The sequence below is a fragment of the Lampris incognitus genome, chromosome 1, assembly GCF_029633865.1.
Source record: "Lampris incognitus isolate fLamInc1 chromosome 1, fLamInc1.hap2, whole genome shotgun sequence".
NCBI lineage: Eukaryota > Metazoa > Chordata > Actinopteri > Lampriformes > Lampridae > Lampris > Lampris incognitus.
In genome coordinates, this window is record NC_079211.1 from 113,220,539 (window position 1) to 113,234,693 (window position 14,155).

The 14,155-nt window shown below is 43.4% G+C and overlaps 1 protein-coding gene across 2 annotated transcripts; it reads right to left on the bottom strand.

Annotated features, from left to right (window-relative positions):
• Positions 1–1,221: 1,221 nt before the first annotated feature.
• On the bottom strand, positions 1,222–13,185 carry gtf2h2 (general transcription factor IIH, polypeptide 2). Of its 2 annotated transcripts, none has more exons than XM_056284550.1 (15): positions 13,007–13,185; positions 12,742–12,811; positions 12,559–12,636; positions 12,354–12,390; positions 11,845–11,931; positions 11,672–11,722; positions 10,991–11,045; positions 7,850–7,955; positions 7,653–7,743; positions 6,998–7,193; positions 3,592–3,655; positions 3,370–3,473; positions 3,169–3,271; positions 2,658–2,697; positions 1,222–2,293 (listed from the first exon to the last, which is right to left on the bottom strand). In XM_056284550.1, the coding sequence occupies exons 2-15, from the start codon at positions 12,795–12,797 to the stop codon at positions 2,183–2,185; spliced, it is 1,179 nt and encodes a 392-aa protein (XP_056140525.1). In that variant the 5' UTR covers positions 12,798–12,811; positions 13,007–13,185; the 3' UTR covers positions 1,222–2,182. The 2 variants fall into 2 exon arrangements, with proteins under 2 accessions (XP_056140525.1, XP_056140517.1); XM_056284542.1 differs by having other exon boundaries at positions 12,956–13,185.
• Between the last annotated feature and the right edge of the window lie 970 nt (positions 13,186–14,155).

The following is a 14,155-nucleotide window of genomic DNA, read 5'->3' on the forward strand; positions in this document are numbered from 1 at the left end:
GATTAAAATTGTTACAATTTGGGTAAAAATGGAACAATGTTTCAATTTTTTTTACATGGCTGTGTTTTTCTTACCGTCACGTGCTTCATTACATGTCAGGTAATTACATCACCCATAAAGGTTCATTATTACATGTCGCTGGGTACAACGTTAAACTGCAGCTGTCAGGTCGTCGGCGACTAAACCGGCACCCCCACGTCAACCCTTGGGTTGTTGTGAGGAGGTTGTTGTGAGGAGGATATTGTGAGGATGGTGTTGTGAGGAGGTTGTTGTGAGGAGGGTGTTGTGAGGAAGTTGTTGTGAGGAGGGTGCTGTGAGGAGGTTGTTGTGAGGTGGGTGCTGTGAGGAGGGTGTTGTGAGGAGGGTGTGTGGACACCCAGCAGGGCTAAAAACAAAACCTGTCAAAGGGCGGAGAAGTTCCTCTGTGAACCTTTGGCCATCCATACCTGGAGAGGAGATGGGGACCAGCAGGTACTCTCCCTACTGGAACACAATGATGACCCAACCTGTTAAGGCATCAGCTGTGCTCCTTCGACCTCCATTGGTTACAGAACTGATGATGACGATGATTACATGACAGGATATAGAGACACCATAAAATAAAAAACGGTCAGTCCTTAGCTCACTGTTTTTGATTATGTTATGGCCCTCAAAATAGCTCTTTATGTGCTTTTGCATTACCACCACCCATGTGTGGGTGGAGCCTCTAGTGTCCAACAGATTTCAGTCAAGTTCACCTGCATTTCAGTGCAACTCCAAAATGCATATGAGGGACGTTACCTCAGGGGTAAAACAAATTGCTAAAACAATCCATTTCACCAAGCTGTGTTATTTTTCTCCTCATCCCAGTCAACATATCATGGCCTAGTAGTAACTACATGAACTAGTAACTACATGACCTAGTAGTAACTACATGAACTAGTAACTACATGACCTAGTAGTACCTACATGACCTAGTAACTACATGACCTAGTTGTAACTAATGTACTAGTAACTGCATGAACTAGTCGTAACTACATGTACTAGTAACTACATAAACTAGTAGTAACTACAGCATCCAAGGACCACTTCCAGACCCAGTACACTGCCAAACTAATATTATCACTGTCTGGGCAGTTTTTATTCAAGTATTTTTTTATGAATTTCATATATATATATATATAGTTTCCCCCCCCGGAAACCATCAAATGAGGAGTGGATATAAAGATAGATGTAGGAAAAACAACTTTAATACATTGCAGTACAAGCTTGTTTCGTGCGTCATGCACTCATCAGCTGCCAATGTGATTAAACAACAAAGAAAAAAAACACACAGCCAATAAATACTACGTTGCCCTGTGCCACGTCCCTAGTTACAGTGCACAGCAACCAATGGGAGGATAGAAAATATTTGAAAAATATCAGAAAACATTTGAAATTTTTTTTACACTGGTTGTAAAGTTTCTGATGTTATTTTTCAAACATTTTCTATCCTCCCATTGTTTAGTAGTAAAAACGTTATTTTATGAAAATAACTTTTTGTCCAATTTTCTTACCTCTCCCCAAAAACCCATACATTTAGCATTAAAACCCAGCATTTGCCGTCCACACCAACTCTCCATCAGCCGCTACACATGGTGTCACACCCATCAAACAGACAAGCACAGAAACACACCAGACCAACACAATCTACACATATACATGACAACATGAACAGGTTGCTTAGGGCATTCCTTAATGAACTTTACACTTTGTAAACGTTTTCTGATTTTATTGAGTTTCTATTGAGCACTGAATATAATTACTTAATAATTAATTAACTAATTAATCAATTACTGAAAGTCGCATCACTATCCTGCTCGAACTGTAGAAACAATATCAAATAAAAGAAATCTGAAGAGAAGACATTGTATACAGACTCAGTTGTGTGACCAGACAGAGCATCTCACCATTGTCTTTACAAATGTTGTAGCTGCTCTAAACCGAATAAATTCCCTATGGCTATTGGCCTATGTATGTGTCAGTCTTTGTAGGTACTCCTCTGGGCTTCAGTGTAGTTTGTAGTTGGTGCTCTAGGCTTCAGGGTAGTTTGTAGTTGGTGCTCTGGGCTTCAGTGCAGTTTGTAATTGGTGCTCTGGGCTTCAGGGTAGTTTGTAGTTGGTGCTCTAGGCTTCAGGGTAGTTTGCAGTTGGTGCTTTGGGCTTCAGTGGGCACACTGACGGTTAATACAGGAGGGGCAGCAGTGCAGTGTATCATGGATGAAGATATTGCATTCCACACAAAACACACTGTTGCATGCTGGACAGGTAAACACCTAGGTGCATAAAGATAAAGGTAGAAAGGCCAGAAAGAAAGAAAGAAAAACAGGAATACATAGAGAGGATTGTCATTCCTCTCCACTGTGGCTGAGACAGAGGGCAGTCACTATACCATGGCTCTTTAAATGGTGGCTTTACAGATGTTGAAGTGCAGTAAGATGCAATCATGTGCCAAAGAGGGCATATTCAGGCTCTATCCAACAACACGCCAACTCATTTCACTGATTAGTCCCCCTGTGGGGTTGAAGGTGGACTAATAAGTGAAATCAGCTGGTGTAGTGCTGGAATTAAAACCTACATACACATGGCTCCCCGGGACATACAGTTGAATACTACTCCTGGAGAGGATGTACAACTTACGCTTTTGTCTTTCAGCTCTCCTTGACACGCTTGACAGAACCTGCAACAACGTAAAACTGCTTCAGATACACATATTCACAAAACAAATTCAGGAAGAAAAAAAAAAAACGACGAGAAAAGGACGTGCATTTGTGTTTGTTGGGAAAAGGATGTGCATTTGTGTTTGTCGAGAAAAGGACGTGCATGTGTTTGTCGAGAAAAAGGATGTGCATTCATGTTTGTTGAGAAAAGGATGTGCATTTGTGTTTGTCGAGAAAAGGGATGTGTATTTGTGTTTGTCGAGAGAAGGATGTGCATGTGTTTGCCGAGAGAAAGGATGTGCAGTTGTGTTTGCTGAGAAAAGAATGTGCACTTGTGTCTATTGAGAAACGGATGTGCGTTTGTGTTCCTCACGAAATGCATGTGCGTTTGTGTTTGTTGAGAAAAGGATGTGCATTTGTGTTTGTCGAGAAAAGGATGGGCGTTTGTGTTTGTTGAGAAAAGGATGTGCGTTTGTGTTGGTTTGCGTTACCTGTCTCCTGGGTGCTGCTCTACTGGGCTCTCTACAAACGCCTCCAGGGGGAAGAGGTGGTGGAAGGAACGGGCCAGGTGTGGGGCTGACACCAAAGTCAGTCCTGGGGAACATGTACAAAGAAATCCTGAAAAACTTGTGCGTTATGGAACATCAACAAACACATTTAGAGAACTAAGTGGATCAACGTAGTGGACGTACCACATATTTTACACTCCACAGGTAACTCGGTGTACTTGGCGTGGCACTGCGGGCAGAAGTAACCTCCGAGAGTAAGGCCTGAATCACTGCTGCCATCCAAGCTACTATGGGTATAAAGGCCAAGACAAAGAGAGGTAACTGTCAGAATGCACCATACACAGTTACTATGAGTTCCAGAGACTGGACTTGAGGAGAGGTCTTTGTTGCAGTTGTCCCACTTACGACATGCTGAAAGAAGGCTTGAGATCCTGGTCTTTCAAGGAGGCAACGGTGTGCTGGGGGAAACCTGCGGAGACGGGGGGTACAGATCATTCTGGTAACACTTTAGAATAACTAACCACTATAAAGAATTTTCAATGTATTATTTAATTCACATCCTTTATTGGGGCATCCGGGTGGTGTGACGGTATATCCTGTTGCCTACCAACACGGGGCTCACCGGTTCAGTTGGGCATCCCTACAGACACAGTTGGCCATGTCTGCGGGTGGGAAGCCGGATGTGGGTATGTGTCCTGGTTGCTGCTCTAGCGCCTCCTCTGGTCAGTCGGGGCGCCTGTCCAGGGGGGAGGGGGAACTGGGGGGAATAGCGTGATCCTCCTATGTGCTACGTCCCCCTGGTGAAACTCCTCACTGTCAGGTGAAAAGAAAAGGCTGGTGACACCACATGTATCGGAGGAGGCATGTGGTAGTCTGCAGCCCTCCCCGGATTGGCAGAGGGGGTGGAACAGCGACCGGGATGGCTTGGAAGAGTGGGGCAATTGGCTGGATGCAATTGGGGAGAAAAAGGGGCAAAAATACCCCCCCCCCTCAAAAAATCATCCTTTATTAAACATCATCTATACATCAACAACATCATCATTAACATTATTATTACAAAGCTAGCAGTACACACTGCGTTAAGCATTGATAATCACTGCTACAAATGATGTTTGATTAGTAGGTTCATCTTAATAGCTAATTCATCATTAGTAACACATGAATAATAAATTATTAAATCATTACTAAGCTAGTAATAAACACTACGTTAAGCATTCATAAACACTTATGAATAATGTATTTCTTATTAATAGGGCCAGGTGTTTTCATATTAGGTACGGCTGCTTCTCGTCCCGTGCCTGAGTACAACCCCCCCCCCCCCATAAGCTTTCACATTAGTAATGTTGTTCCTACCAAGGGGCAAACTCTGGGCCTGAAAAGTGAAGCCAATGTGGAAGTGCTGTAAACTGCATTCTTTCTACCAGCCAGCACAGGGGCGCCAGCATGGGGGCAATGCCACCCACTGCCTGCACAAACCAGCCTGGCTCCAGAGAGTCCATGTTACAATGCCTATTTTTACTGCAGAAATAAACTTATTTACAGCCCGCTTCAAAAAAAAGAAAAAGTTTGGGCCTCTATAGCCAACTTCCCCCACCATGATAACTGAACAGGGGGTACATTTTCATATAAGTCACCCATTTAATTTACATTAAGGCTCAGAGTTAAGCAGAGCTGAGTCAGGACCTTCCAGGCCTGGTCGCAGTGCATATCCATGGCTCTGTGTACATTTAACTAGCTGTGAACTTGTTTTGCGATGTTGTCTGGTTGATAATCTATCCATTTAAAAAGTATTTTTTAAGTGAATCTGTTAGTTACACTGATATTCTTCATGTGAAGCAGCGATTTCGACTTGGTCTGATCTTAAAGTGCGATAAATCTGGAATGAGCTGCAGTCCAACCAGGAAACACCACAGCGAGACTCGTGAAACTTGTATTGTAGTTGATAATCTATCGATGTAAAACAAACAAATGTTTTTTTAGGAAATCTCTTGGTTGCACCAACATTGTTCATGTGAAGCAGCCATTTCGAAGTGGTCCTGTTGTCTTGGCGTGCGATAAATTTGGAATTCGAGGTACAGTCAGGTTGCCGGTGTTGAATCAAAATGTTTCCCCGTTGAGATCTGTTTTACCCCCGCCACATGAAAGCATTTGCATGGAAACCGGTTACCTATCGGTTCCGATTAGGTTAAGGTAGGTGTTAGGTTAACGTTAGGTTAAGGTTAGATTGCGATTAAGGTTAGGTTGGGGTTGAGGTTAGGTTGGGATTGAGGTTAGGTTGAGGTCAAGTTGGGGTTAGGTTAAGATTGAGGTTAGGTTGGGGTTAGGTTGGGATTGAGGTTAGGTTGAGGTTAAATTGGGGTTAGGTTGAGGTTAGGTTGAGGTTTGGTTGGGGTTGCAGTTAGGTTAAGGTTAGACTGCAGTTGAGGTTAGGTTGTGGTAGAGGTTAGGTTGAGGTTAGGTTGAGGTTAGGTTGAGGTTAGGTTAAGGTTAGGTTGAGGTTAGGTTGTGGCTAGGTTGAGGTTAGGCTGTGGTAGAGGTTAGGTTGAGGTTAGGTTGAGGTTAGGTTAAGGTTAGGTTGAGGTTAGGTTGTGGCTAGGTTGAGGTTAGGTTGAGGTTAGGTTGAGGTTAGGTTAAGGTTAGGTAGAGGTTAGGTTGAGGCTAGGTTGAGGTTAGGTTGAGGCCAGCTTGAGGTTGGGTTGAGGTTAGGTTGAGGTTAGGTTAAGGTTAGGTTGAGGTTAGGTTGTGGCTGAGGTTAGGCTGAGGTTAGTTTAAGGTTTGGTAAAGTTAATCAAATGGCTCGGTGTTGTGTGGAAGTCTGGCTAGGGGAAAACAATTCTCAACGGGCAAACAGAGTTCAATATAACATTGGTATAGGTGGGTGTGCATCGTGTCCTTGGGTTCTCAGTCAGATCAGATCTACCCCTCAGTCCTCCCAAGCACCACCCTCTCATCCAAATATGGTCACAACTGTTTAAAAAAAAAAGAAGCAAGATTGTGATGGGAAAATGGCAAACTCAAGGCCTTAAAATGGTAGTCCACAAACCAACTGGTGACGTCACAGTGTCTACATCCATTATCTTATACAGTCTGTGCTGCATACCTGAGTACACTTGTGTATCTACACACTCAGATACAGTGGAGATCAGAATCAGTTTTATTTGGCCAAGTATGTGTAGGCCTACACATATAAGGATTTGTTTTATCTTGTTTTATTTTTTGGATTTTCTCCCCTTTTTGTCCCTAATTGCACCCAGCCAATCACTCCACTCTTCTGAGCTGTCCCGGTCGCTGCTCCACCCCCTCTGCCGAGCCGGGGAGGGCTGCAGACTACCACATGCTTCCTCCGTGGAGTCGCCATCTACGTTTCACCTGACAGTGAGGAGTTTTGCCTGGGGGACGTCGCGCGTGGGAGGATCACGATATACCCTCCAGTTCTCCCTCCCCCCTTAGAGGCACCCTGACTAACCAGAGGAGGCGCTAGTGCAACGATCAGAACACATACCCACATCTGGCTTCCCACCCACAGACATGACCAATTGTGTCTGCAGGGACGCCCGACAAAGCCAGAGGTAACACGGGGCTTCAAAGCAGCAGTCCCGGTGTTGGTAGGCAACAGAATAGACCGCCACGCCACCCAGATGCCCATATTTATTCTTTATAAATCATTGCTTACCTAAGTGACTGGAATAATTCTACAAGTCAGGTTTTAACAATGATTGTTTTTTGTTTTTTTTAAGAGACAGTGTCTTAAAAAATAATTTTTAAGAAACAGTTTTGCATATCCTATAATTGCTTATGATTGCATACAGACCCATACGAATCAGGGAACATTCAGATGAGCTGCTGGCTGGAGAAGGCTTAACATGGAACATCAACAGCTCCTTGAAGTGGCTCTCATCCAAAATCACATTGTACATGCCCCCTGTTTCCCTTGTGAGCACTGTGCACACTCGCACCTCTGCTGACAGGCCAATCACAGACACACGAACCTTTAGACATTTCAGGGTCTGTGGAGCAACACAATGACTAACACTGTAACTGCAATGACAACACTGTAACTGCAAGACTAACACTGTAACTGCAAGAGAACTAACACTAACTGCAAGAAGACTAACACTGTAACCGCAAGAAGACTAACACTGTAACTGCAAGGAGACTTAACACTGTGACTGCAATGACTAACACTGTGACTGCAAGAAGCCCACTGCAGGACATAAAACTGTATGCACAAAAATACCTTTTAAAATATTAATCTCATGGTCATTTGGAAAATAAAAGAAACACCAGTGCTCTCAATAAAATCCATGTGCAGATGTCATGTATGATTTCAGGGAGCTAAGGAACAAAGTGCACATTTAGATATTCACCTTTATCATGACAACTGGTAGTTAGAGCTATGCCAAAACATCACAAGACTGTAAAAGACACCAGTTACTAGGAAGTGAAGGGTCTAACACGTGACTTACCTTGACCAGCTCATAGATGTTGGCTGGATCACAAGTAGTGAGGCTACTGAGGATGATCAGGATCTCCCGGCTGGTGTGTGCAGGCATATACCTTCATAGAATAGATATGACAAAAATGGCATTTACTGATACAAAGCAAACTATATTGACACAAAAGAATCTCCAACCAGAATGTTGAAACACAAAAAAAATCATACTTCAGACTTTGTATAGCCAAGTTGAGAGAGTTGTATAGAGAAGGCTCTCCAACACAAATGGAGTCCACAGCTTTCCTCAGGGCAGCAATATGTTTCTTTGGATTCCCTTTGAATTAAGGACAATAACAGGTCACAATATACAAAAATCAGCTTTAAAAAGTGACTAATTCTAGTATGAATGTAAATATATACAAACACGACATGGTTCAGACTGAGTCAGTTTTTGCACTACAGTCCCTTCTGCAATGTTCTCCTTGTCAGCATGCCACTTTCTTCTGGGTTGAAGCGTAGACAGGTATTGTTTCTGCCACCTGTCCCAAAAGGTGCTTGCCAAGCTCTGCAGTCCCTTTTCTGGGTTATAGACATGTATGGCTCTTATCCGTTTTGCTTGTTCTCTTGACTGCACCTAACCACTTAACTAGAAGATCCATCTCTTCTTTAACTGAGAGGTGAAGGCCTATTGTGGTGTTCAAGAATGACGCTTTCCAGGCCCTATAATTTTCTGGGCAATCATCAAACTGCAGTAGGCCTGTGGCAATAACTTCTCTACGTGCCATGAACCTAGATCAGACATATTCCGATTGTCTCTATAATGAGCCTATGGGGTGCTAACAGGAAACTTGGGTAGCCAGCCCAGCTACATTTTCATTATATTTTGAATGATGTGATGCACTCTGTTGGCAATCAAGCTTGGCATTTCTATATATAAAGCATAGTTTATTGAACTTCTTCAAAAGTCACGTGATGAGATCAGTGATGGCGCTGTACTATGGTGACTCGCTTAGAGTGACTCTAGTTTTGTTGTTTGTTTTTATATCATGTGTTACTTTTGTAGCACAAAACACATCTTGCACAATTACCTATGATCACAATTACCTAGGATCGCTATGATCACTAGACATAAGATTAGACCTTCCAAACAGCTGGAAGTGGTGGGATTTGCCGAGAGAGATAACTTACAACAAACAGGCACCACCGTGGAGTAATGGCCGCAGACAGCACTACTGGAGGCAAGGTAAAAAAAGGTGGCACCCTGGTGAGGTTACAACGGCATCCTACCTGGCTCCTGATTCCCAGCATACCGCTTTCTAACGTTCAATCCCTCAACAACAAGCTGGACAAACGTCATTGCTGAATCAGCTCTCAAAGGGACATGAAGGACTGTTGTGTGTTCTGCTGTACAGAGACTTGGCTGGGCCCTAATACATCTGACAGGGCTATACAACCGGAGGTTTTTTCTGTGCACCGCATGGACCATTCCATGACAACCACTGGCAAGGTAGAGGGAGGTGGTATATGCTTCTTTGTTAACAATTCATGGTGCACTGACGTGGGAATGGTCTCTCAGTCCTGCTCGCCAGTGTTAAAACAGCTAACAATAAGGTGCAGACCATTCTATCTCCCAAAGGAATTCTCCTGCCTGTTTTTAAGGGCTGTCTTCATACTGCCATGAGCTACTGTTGCAGTGGTGCTGGACAAACTGTATGGAGCCATTAACAGGCAGGAAAACTTGCACTCTGAGGGCATTTCAATTGTGGTGGGGGACTTTAAGCACTGTAACCTGAAATCTGTTCTACCAAAACTTTACCAACATGTCACCTGCCAAACCAGAGCAGTAAGACTCTCGACCACTGTTACTCCACAGTCAAGGCAGCTTACAGGTCTATCACCATGACCTCACTTTGGGAAATCCAACCAACCTTCAGTGCTCTTGGTTCCTGCCTACAAGCAGAAAGTGAAGTGCACGCAGCCTACTGTGAGGACAGTACAGTGCTGGACTACAGAACACGAATCTAAACTTCAGGGATGTTTTGAAACAACACACTGGTTAATTTTTAAGGATTCAGTCTCAAGTGTGGATGAGTATGTTGAATCTGTCACTGGTTATGTTAGATTTTGTGTGGATAACTATATCCTAGTACAGTCTATTCGCTCCTACCCGAACCAGAAGCCCTGGATTAAGTCTACAGTCACACATGCACGACTCTACTACTACTACAAATCTACTACTACTACTTTCAGCTGCTTCCATTAGGGGTCGCCACAGCGGATCATCCGTTTCCATCTCTTCCTGTCCTCTGCATCTTCCTCTGTCACACCAGCCACCTGGATGTCCTCCCTCACCACATCCATAAACCTCCTCTTTGGCCTTCCTCTTTTCCTCTTCCCTGGCATTTCCATATTCAGCATCCTTCTCCCAATATACCCAGCATCTCTCCTCCACACATGTCCAAACCATCTCAGTCTTGTCTCTCCTGCTTTGTCTCCAAACTGTCCAAGCTGAGCTGTCCCTCTAATATACTCGTTCCTAAGCCTGTCCTTCTTCATCACTCCCGGGGAAAATCTTAGCATCTTCAACTCTGCCACCTCCAGCTCCGCCTCCTGTCTTTTCGTCAGTGCCACAATCTCCAAACCATACGACAAACGTAGCTGGTCTCACAACCATCTTGTAAACCTTCCCTTTAACTCTTGCTGGTACCCTTCTTTCGCAAATCACTCCTGACACTCTTCTCCACCCACTCCACCCTGCCTGCACTCTCTTCTTCAGCTCTCTGTTAACCTGGTAGCTAGCTACATTTATGTAATAGTCTTATGTTAACACATCCGTTATCTCAAGATCTCTTTGAAGGATAGACAGCCCACACTGTCCTCTTCATGACACCCAGGAATGGGTCCACAATCGTTTTTTCTTTTTCTTTTCAGAACACAAGACCGCCAGCATCACACATAGTGCTTCTGTAGCCATGCTTGACAATTTCTTGACCCTCCTCCCCAACGACCTATGAACTCGCACAAGATCGTGAAAGGCAGCATACGATGATTGGTCGGGGACATACTTGTAATGTTGCCAGTCTCCTGGCCAAGACTCGGCAAGAACTTTTGGCACTAGGATTGCATAATCTGACATCGTGACTATCGTAAAAGACAAAAATATTGTGTAGTCTAATGCCAGCATAAGAGAATAATAAACCTCAAGCGCTAAAGTGTACTTACCCTGCAGTAACTAAAGATAGGAGGACAAGAAACAGACTAAAATCTCAGTGCTATGTCTGTAATATACATTTCTTTCAATGTTGGGAGGGCAGCAGAACTGCAGTGTGGCCTTTGACAGTATTATCCTGGGTGTGTCATGATGCTCACCTGCCAGGTCAGTCAGCTTCTCTGCCCTTTTGTTCTTTGTGGCAATAATGCCCACCTAGACACACAGTAAACATAAGCTCTTAGGAGATGAAATCCTCCCAACAACTGCAGGGCTGTTAGTCTGCAGCCCTTGGCAACAATGATTGTTACCAGCTATTTTCTAAATTTTGAAGTCTCAATGTTAAACAAACTTGGGATGATTTCTATGCTTCTGTCTGATGATGGTTGCATTGCTAACACTTGTTAGTAATTTTCTGTTTAAAAAATGTCCAGCCTATTAGTTAACTAGGGAATATGGTCAATTCATCACAATTGCTTTATGGTTAAAAGCAGATTTTCACAATAGCTAATGCTGGATGGCTAATGGATAGAGGTCACATCATTGTTGACTTTTTTTTCTTACCTAGTTACATCACCAGTTAGTTAGACCATTTGATAGCTATCAAACAAAGCGAGAGCTGATTGGTTGACTTAAAAACCTATTTTGTCCTGCTGAAGCGTCAACTCAAAATTGCTTTGGGTTGAGAGTTAGGGCCAAGACAATATGGTTTACAAAGTCACAGCAACATAAGGCCTTGCTGAAAACATTTCTACATTAATCAGATCCTTCAGTTTGTAGCCATATCATTACTGTTGGCATCAACTTGTATCTTTGAAAAACCAAAGGAACTGGTCCCTTACCTGACTGATGGGATTTTGGTCAAAATACTCCTGTACAAATGCTTCCAACAGCTGAAAAATAAAACAGATCTTGAGTGATACTTCAGAGACCGTATTTTGACCACTCTGACTATAATCACTTGAATTAAAGCATTGGAACTTGTATTGCAAGGCTTTCTGCTACACATCTCTACCTTGAGAGTGGAAGTGAGGCGGTTTGGCTTCAAGTCTTGATCTTCCATAGTTCTTGAGAAATCTACTACCACAAAGAGGTGACGCATCTAGGGCACAAGACATCCTTAATGTCAGTCATCATAAGAGGTTATAGGTACTACATGTTACATTTTTGTATGACTTATTATCACTTCACTTATTCACTGTTCAATAGATTTACCCCAAAATACATTGCAGTAAAATTGATTATACAAAGCAGTTTAATGCTACCAAGCAGAGTAGCATTACAAAAAGTAGATTCAAAATTAACTTAATGCTTTCATATGCAAGCCATAAGACAAAAAGTGTTTGGAAGATAAAGTTATAAGCTGTGGCAACAGAAAGCAAACCACACACCTATGGCGCACAGAAGCAATGTTCATCATCACAGCTGACTTGACAATACATTTGGAGATGCATAGGTTCCTTTAAAAATCGTACTTAGTAATACATTCAAATATCTCAATTTTCTTACAGTAAGCTTACTTACCATTCCAAGTCGCACTTGGCCATGGCTCTCTAATACTCTGAGAGGAAAATCAACACACGGAGCAAAAAAAAGTTGTGAAGGCCATTGTAAATAAGGATCACAATTCAAAGAGACTTCAGAGATGTTATTCACCATGCCTCTATACTTCAAACTCACTCCGTCAGAACTCGTGTAGATACTACACACTTATTATGCATTCACACACCTTTTTCTTTTGGACTGGAACAGAATTTCTTCCACAGTGGCTTTGAGGGAGCCAGATTCATCTTCTTTAAGCACCTCCCTGTGGGGATAACACAAACACACCAGGGCCACATGGGTTTGCAACACATAAGCCAAACGCAGAGGTTCACTCAGTATATTTCATCAAGTGTTTAAACCATCTCACCATGTCCTCTCATAGCCTCCTTCCCACCGCTTGGCTCTCTCCGGTTCTTCGTCCATTTTGGCTGTCAGAGCTTCAGTAAGTACAAAGAAAGGTGCTGGCATTACGGAGGAGAAAGTTACTGGCATTACGGAGTGAGTAAATATAGAGATTATGTACACTTCACAACAGAGATTACTTTATTTAAATCTAAACGCCCAATCAACTGAACTCATACCTGCAAAATGACAAGCTAACCGTGGTCAGGGATCACGTTAGATACATTTACCTTATCAAAAACAAAATCCTGGAGTTATTCTATGCGACCGTAAACACTGTCCCAAATAAAACGTCTAGAGAAGCTTCGAACAGACTGAATTAGCTACCGACTTTACGTCTCTTGGTTATTCGTAAACTATTGAGATAATTTCTTTAGCAATACAGCAGTTCTTGTACAGCGACATTACGCCTGCGAACCAGCCAGTAGGACGTCACTTCCCGTTTGTACGCGTGCGCTCCTTTTTCTTTTTTTTATTTATTGAACTGCATTAAGATGTAAACAATACAGACAATACTTACATATCAGATGTAAAATCCTCTTGCTGTATCTTGCTGAGTGATGACGATTGATATTTGAAATATGTAAGTAGCAGTTACAGTACACAATAAGTAGTTACCATGGCGACCGAGTGGCATTACTAAGTAGTGGCATTGGGCTGTGAATTGTTTATCGTTATTGCAAATCCTCAAACCTCCGCTACCCGGACGTGCAACAGAGGCTTTTTGACAGCGCACTCGGCTACGTTCAGACCAAAGGCGGCGAGCATTTTTTGGGCGGCGCGAATGCATGCAAAGTCAATGGGAAGAGGCGAATGGGCGGAATAATTCGCGGCGAAATTACGGGCGGCGCGAATTGGGCGAATCAAGCGACGAACGCGCCTTCGCGGGAGTTCAAAAATGTCCAACTCGGGCGAAGATTTCGCCAGGCGATAACCAATCACCCCCTTCAAGTAGGGTTAGAACCCGCCTCCGTGTTGGGAAAGAATACACGCCCCCTACCCAGAATTCCGGTGAAATTCGCCAAGCTGGGCACGTCTCCGATTTATGCTATGAACCCAAACCGAACGCTGTCGCCGGTTTCGGCGGCGCAAGTTGATATAAAGCAGAGCCACCGCAACTGATCTCTGTCGCTCATCCATGATGATCACAAGTAAACATAAACTGCTCGTGTGTGGTATTTGTTGTGTGCAGTCTAGCAAACTTGCTAGCAGCGTTGGTGTAACTAGACTGCTTGTTGTGACGTCAACACAGCGAATTCGCGTTCTGTTCGAACACACCTGGCGGAGCTGGCGGCCAAACTGGCGAACAAAGCGGCGCCAACTCTCTTGCCGCCTTTGGTCTGAACGTAGTAGTTACAGAAACTAAATCTCACAACATT

Coding starts and splice junctions, on each gene's coding strand:
- gtf2h2 (XM_056284550.1), bottom strand. CDS start 12,797: ATGGACGAAGAACCGGAGAGAGCCAAGCGGTGGGAAGGAGGCTATGAG. Junction 11,932..12,353: donor GCCAAGTGCGACTTGGAATG/GTAAGTAAGCTT, acceptor CTTGTGCCCTAG/ATGCGTCACCTCTTTGTGGT. Junction 3,474..3,591: donor AAGCCTTCTTTCAGCATGTC/GTAAGTGGGACA, acceptor TTATACCCATAG/TAGCTTGGATGGCAGCAGTG.